Source organism: Sinocyclocheilus anshuiensis, unplaced genomic scaffold (genome assembly GCF_001515605.1).
Source record: "Sinocyclocheilus anshuiensis isolate Anshui unplaced genomic scaffold, SAMN03320099.WGS_v1.1 scaffold86, whole genome shotgun sequence".
Lineage (NCBI taxonomy): Eukaryota > Metazoa > Chordata > Actinopteri > Cypriniformes > Cyprinidae > Sinocyclocheilus > Sinocyclocheilus anshuiensis.
The window spans coordinates 478,776-485,064 of NW_015547662.1; the positions used below are offsets into that span (position 1 = coordinate 478,776).

Here is a 6,289-nt window from a genome sequence, read left to right on the forward strand (position 1 = left end):
TATATATATATATATATATATATATATTTATTTTCTTTTAACAATTTTTAAATGTCAAAAATATATTTTTACTATTCAATAAACATTGTGTTTTTTATAAAAAAAAAATTCTGGCACTAAAATAATTATGAATCCTCATTAACCATCAACATTACATTTACACTAAACAGCACAAAAATGGGACAATATTCAAAATAAAAATATAATTATTTATTTTAAATACATAATTCATTTTTAAACCATTTCATTTAAATCATAACGAATCAATTCACTAAAATTAGACTTTCCAACATAACGTACAAGAGCGAGTGACATTGGAGAGCATTTTTTGCAGGATCTTAACAGCACAAACACCGCATTTTGTATGTTTTGAAAAGGTTGGAAAAGGCCCAGGAAGAGAAGCGCACCGTGGCGGTAGAGAAGAAGAATCTAGAGGAAAAGATGAGGGACGAGATTCAGGGTGCTCAGGAAGAGGCCAACCGCCTGCACAAACTCCGAGATGGAGCAGTGAGTGAACTCACCCGTCTTTGGTATGCAGAAGAAGAGCTCGGACAGGTTAGGATCTGCATTTCTCATTGTTAAACATCTCCCAACAAGACTCCACTTCACCCCATGGTACTCTGTGCTCCTCGTAAAGGTGCGTGGTGCATTGAAGAGGGCCGAAAAAGACATGCAGTCCTGTTGGTCAGTTCCTGAAACTTTGCAGCTGTGGCTACAGCTCACCCATGAGGTGGAGGTCCAGTACTACAACATCAAGAAGCATAGTGCAGTACAACAACTCGTTACAGCGAAAGATGAGGTATTTTAGGGATGAACGAGTCTCAAATGTATCACCATGCATGGGATCAGTTTGAATCATATTTTCAGGTTTCAGTTGTTTAGCCTTTGGAATTAAAGCAATTGTTCACCCCAAAATGAAAATTTGCTGAAGATTTACTTACCCACAGGCCATCCAAGCTGTAGATGAGTTTGTTTCTTCATCGGAACAGATTTGGAGAAATTTAGCATTACATCACTCGCTCACCAACAGTGTTGGGGAAAGTTACTTTTAAAAGTAATGCATTACAATATTGCGTTACTCCATGACAAAGTAACTAATTACGTTACTTAGTTACTTTTTATGGAAAGTAATGCATTACGTTACTTTTGCGTTACTTCTTAAATCTGGACAGGGCTTGCTTGTTTGTTTTTAAAATAAAAAAGTTATATTTTTACCAAATATAAAAGCCTTTTCACACCAAAAGTGAAATGAATAAGCCTCAGGCTGAAGGGAAAGTAAATTTACGTCCGTACAGTAGAATGCAGAAGAAGAAATTTCAACACACTTCAGCAATAAAAAAAGACACACAAATGTTTGTCAAGAGTAATTTTTGCTTATTAGTACGGTTGAACTGGATCATCGAAGGTCAGAAGCAAAGACATTGGTTAATAGAATGGGATTAAATACATAAAGGATATTTGTGTTGTTTAACGTAATTATTGCAGGTTTGCATCATATTCTGAGTTGCATTATTTGTATTCATTTTGAGGAATACTGAATCTGTGTTTTTTTTGTGAGTGAGATAATGCATATTCATATTTATTTTAGAACTACAGTTACATCTTCTGATTTCTCTCAACATGGGGACAGGAGACTTGTCAATCAATAAATTGGGAAAAAAAAAGTAACTTGCGTGACTTATTTTAAAAAGTAACTCAGATATTCCCTTGTAAATTAAAAAGTAATGCGTTACTTTACTAGTTACTGGAAAAAAGTAATCTGATTACGTAACTCACGTTACTTGTAATGCGTTACCCCCAACAATGCTCACCAATATATCATCTGCAGAAGAAACAAACTCATCTACAACTTGGATGGCCTGAGGTTGAGTAAATTCTCAGCAAATTTTTATTTTTTTGTAAACTATTCCTTTAATATTTACAATCTATAATTATTTATTCACTCTGTGTTTTTGCACAGGCTGAGAAGATCAAGAAAAAAAGGAGTTCTTTGTTGGGTACACTATATGTTGCTCATAGCTCCTCATTGGATCAAGTGGATCAGAGAATTCTGGAGGCCAAGTAATTAGTTTTATCGCATTTAAAACTTAAGCCATTCTGAAAAAAATAATGCAATGAAGTTGATAAAATTGTCAATGTTTGCCCAAAAAATTTTGGGAAGCTAGTGTATCTATGCTAAGCTTCATATTTCAAAAGGGAATGTTCGAAGCATAAGTACACTTAGTATGGGCTTACATTGACCTGCATGTATTTTGTCAAGGAATGCACTAGCAGAGGTGACTGCTTGTCTACGGGAGCGTCTGCACCGGTGGCAGCAGATTGAGAGCTTGTGTGGTTTTCCTGTGATGAAAAATGCAGGCCTACCCAGTCTCACTGCTTCACTCTACCCAGACCCCAACTGGATGCTAATGCCCCGGGCTGCAATTCAGTCCTATCAAATGCCTGTTTCGGTGGAGGACATGGAAGAAGAAATGCAGCAGATTATACCTCCGATTCCTGGTTGGTACTTGTGTTTTTTCTTTCTTAGTTTATTACAGTTTCTTTTTTCTGTTTTATATATATATATATATATATATATATATATCTCCATTAAGCTGAGTGAATTAAATATGTCAACCATTCAGATCATTAAACACAGTGAAAAGCTGTGAGAGTTTTCTGACTGATTAAAAAAGGTGCATTGCTCATCTGGCTGCAGGAATGAGTCCCAAAACCCAGAAATGCACTTGTGGTTCTGTTGTCATGAAGTCAATAGTTGTTTGAAAATGCCTGAAAAAAGCTTGAGGTGTTTTCGAGTTGTATTCTTTAACATAGCATAGTAATACCCCAGTCAGGGTTTTCTTGTAAGGTTTTAGGCATCTTGAAAAAGCCAGTTGCTAACAAGTGGCTAAATGAGCCTAGAGAGTTTGTCATGGACATTAACCATCATCAATTGCTGGGCAGTCGTGGCTTAATGGTTAGAGAGTTGGACTTGTAACCCAAAGGTCACAGGTTAGAGTCTCGTGGGAGTGAATGACCAGCACTCTCTTCCACCCTCAATAACACGACTGAGGTGAGACCCTCGAGCAAGGCACTGAACCCCCAACTGCTCCCCGTGTGTGCACTTGGATGGGTTAAATGCAGAGCATAAATTCAGAGAATGGGACACCATACTTGGCCACACATCGTGTCACTTTCACTTTCATCAAGATTAAAAGATTTGTCAGAAGCTTAGTGGTGGTGACATTGAAGTCATGTGTAGTTTAGTTTATAACTTATGGCCTGTCCACACGAACGCGGTTATTTTTAAAACCGCAGCTTTTTCTACACGGTTTGGCCGTTCGTCCACACACAAACGCAGCACCAGTTCACTGAAACCGCACATTTTTGAAAACACCTGCCAGGGTGAAGATTTTCAAAAACTCTGGTTGCAGTGTTATCATGTAGACAGCAAAACCGGGGTTTTTGGCTTGTGACATCGGCGCCTGCGCTGTTATCTCCGCCTACTGGAAACAGCTACTTTTCAGGCTTCTGATTGGCCAACATGGCTTTACGGTTGAGATTATATCACCACCTGTTGGCTTGGCATGCTCTTGACAGTGCTTCATAGCATGCGTTTGCGTTTTCATGTGGTCAGAGATTTTTTTTAAAACATAAGGAAAAACTCAGTTTATAAAAATACCCGTGTACGTGTGGACATGGCCTTATTGCTTCTGCCAATTGTATTCAGGCTTTACAATTCATAAAAATTGTGCTAATTTGTAAAGATTATCTTTGATGAACAAAATGTGTAAGAATTACTTTTGTTTTACTGCTTTCCATCAGGTAGAAAAAAGTTTCCAACACATTGCAGCACAATGCTCAAAGATTCTTAAAAATACTGGTACTTTACAATAAGGTTCAATTCATTAACATTAGCTAATGCATTAGGTATTATCAACTAAAGTTTTACAGCAATTATTAATCCAGGTTAATGTTAATTTATGAATATCTTCTTTGTGTGAACATTTGCTGAGTGTCCCTCTTTCTGACAGGGAGTCTATGGAAACATCTTCAGATACAGATTCTATGGGGTCCTCCATCAACAGAATGTACAGCACCCTTGATGTTTCTCCTCGAAGAAAATACATTTTCTCTGACAACATGCCCCGAAAGATCTCCCTGGATGAACAAGAGGACAGCCCCTCCCGCAAGATCTCCGAGGAAGAGATGGATGAATCTTTGGTGAACACCTTAAGGAAAGTTTCACGAGACGAACTTGATACTCCATCAAGAAAGACATCTAGAGATGAACTAGAGGCCACTGTGGACCATCCTAAACAATTGGGTAGAGGAGAAACTGAGGCTAGCATCGATTCAAGGAAATTCCCCAGGGATCTACCTTTGGATTCCACAATGAGGTACTACTCTACAGAAAAGATGTGTCCAGTAGCGATCAGCATGGATAGTCAGAGACAACGATCACTCAGAGACAGAAAAGACCATATGGACAGCATTTCAAAAGTGATACCAAAAGCAGAGCTCAATATAGACACCACAAGTGGAACAAGATATTCAGATGCCTTAATGAACACTTCCATTAAACACAAAGAAAACCTGGATTTTCCAACCAGTATCCAGCGAGGAAGAGTGTTTAGGGAAAGCTCCTTTGATGCCACCTTTGATAGTTCAGTGGAAAGCTCGAAACAATTAAAAATGTTAGGCAAAACATATTCATCCAAAGACATCCCTTCACGAATGATGGCACAAGATGATTTTGATGTGTCCACGGATTTCGAAAGACAGAAAATAAGAGATATTTCAATGGATACGGCTTCAAAAAACATACTGAAAGAGGAGTTTGAGAGAAGCAAATCCTTTAAAGAGAACAGGGAAATTCCCTCAAAAAAAATCTCTCGAGATGAGCAAGACATTGCAATGGAGACGCAACGAATACAACGTAAGATAGACAGCTCTGTGGAAACTCCCATTGGTAAAATACAGAGAGAGATGGTGGGTCTATCTGTGGAGGCTCCAAGGTGTAAGATATCGCAGGAAGAATTCCTGGTTACGAACCCTGGACAGTTTGGCCCGTCTGACCTAACCGTTTGCTCCTTGATGCTCTGGAAATCAGCCTCAGACTCGCTCAGCACACTAGTGTATGATGGCATTCTAGAAAAGTCCTACGGGAACCCTCTCATGCCTAGTCCTGATGATCTCAGTCACGCGGCTTCAGTGTCTTGTTCTTTCCATAGCCTTCTCGGAAATGAAGGTCAATCTGCAAATGTCTACTTCAGAATTTGGTGGTAAAGACAAGGGCAAGACATCTTCAAAGCTCAAGAATATATTCAAAAAGAAAAAGGATTTAGAAAAATATAAAGACTCATAAAGGTCAACAACAAGTAGGAATTCAGACACTTTTAAAAGGCCAAAGTCTCTTATAAAACTGGCTTGGAAAGCTGCCTTGTAAACTAGAACATAAGCATAGCTAAACATGTTGAATGGAGTAACCTTGGATTTTCTTGCAAAAGGGTTTTAGATAAGCAGGGCCCTCAGCTAAACGGATGCAATCTTGTGAAACAAGGAGCAGAACTGCACTTTTCCAACTTGGATTCAGAGATACTGTATTACGTAAGATGGTCTGTCCTGTGAAGCTGCCGAGATATTAATTGCACATTTTTCTTTCTTTATTGTGGGATCTATTCATCATTTGAAATAATTTGCAATGACATGGACATGTGGAGTTTTTGCTCTGATGAACTGAGACTTTTGCATATTAACAAATCATTGTAGCATTGAAGACACAATCACAACATGCTCAACCTATTTATTTGATTACTAAAGTTTTCACAAAATGTCAGGAAAAAAGAAGACAAATCCAAATGACTACTAAAGGTTGCCTAAGATACTGTATTTACAACAGGACTAGCAAAAATTGTATATAAAAATATGAGCCTATTATTCATAAATGTGTTTCAATGTATTGGATTTGATTCTAATGAAGCTTTAATTAATTGCTAGTTAATACAGATGGAGCTAGGTAATAATCTAATAGGATTATATTAAAATGTTTACATTTTTGCTGGTCCTCATCATCCAAAGTTAAAAAGTTGCAGTTAGATGAAGTATTTAATTATATGTTTGATTGGGCATCAAACACTGACAATTATTTTATTCAATGTAGTTTATTGACGTTTTTGACCTTGACCTTAGATTTTTTTATGGCCTGTGTAAGTATTTCACATTTTAAGTCAGTTAAGTCTGTTTTGGTGGTGTCTGTCTGATTTTATTGTACACCACTTTGAGCAACATTTTTTTTTCAGTGTGCAAT

The 6,289-nt window shown here is 37.6% G+C and overlaps 1 protein-coding gene across 1 annotated transcript in view; it reads left to right on the forward strand.

Moving 5' to 3' along the window:
- LOC107702263 (stromal interaction molecule 2-like) overlaps nucleotides 1–5,908 on the forward strand; it is a 10,849-nt gene extending 4,941 nt beyond the window's left edge. The window contains exons 7-11 of the mRNA XM_016504521.1: nucleotides 378–555; nucleotides 638–799; nucleotides 1,961–2,061; nucleotides 2,261–2,499; nucleotides 3,986–5,908. Of these exons, the coding sequence (XP_016360007.1) occupies nucleotides 378–555; nucleotides 638–799; nucleotides 1,961–2,061; nucleotides 2,261–2,499; nucleotides 3,986–5,268 (1,963 nt within the window). The 3' untranslated portion in view covers nucleotides 5,269–5,908. The remainder of the gene's footprint in view (nucleotides 1–377; nucleotides 556–637; nucleotides 800–1,960; nucleotides 2,062–2,260; nucleotides 2,500–3,985) is intronic.
- Nucleotides 5,909–6,289: the final 381 nt, after the last annotated feature.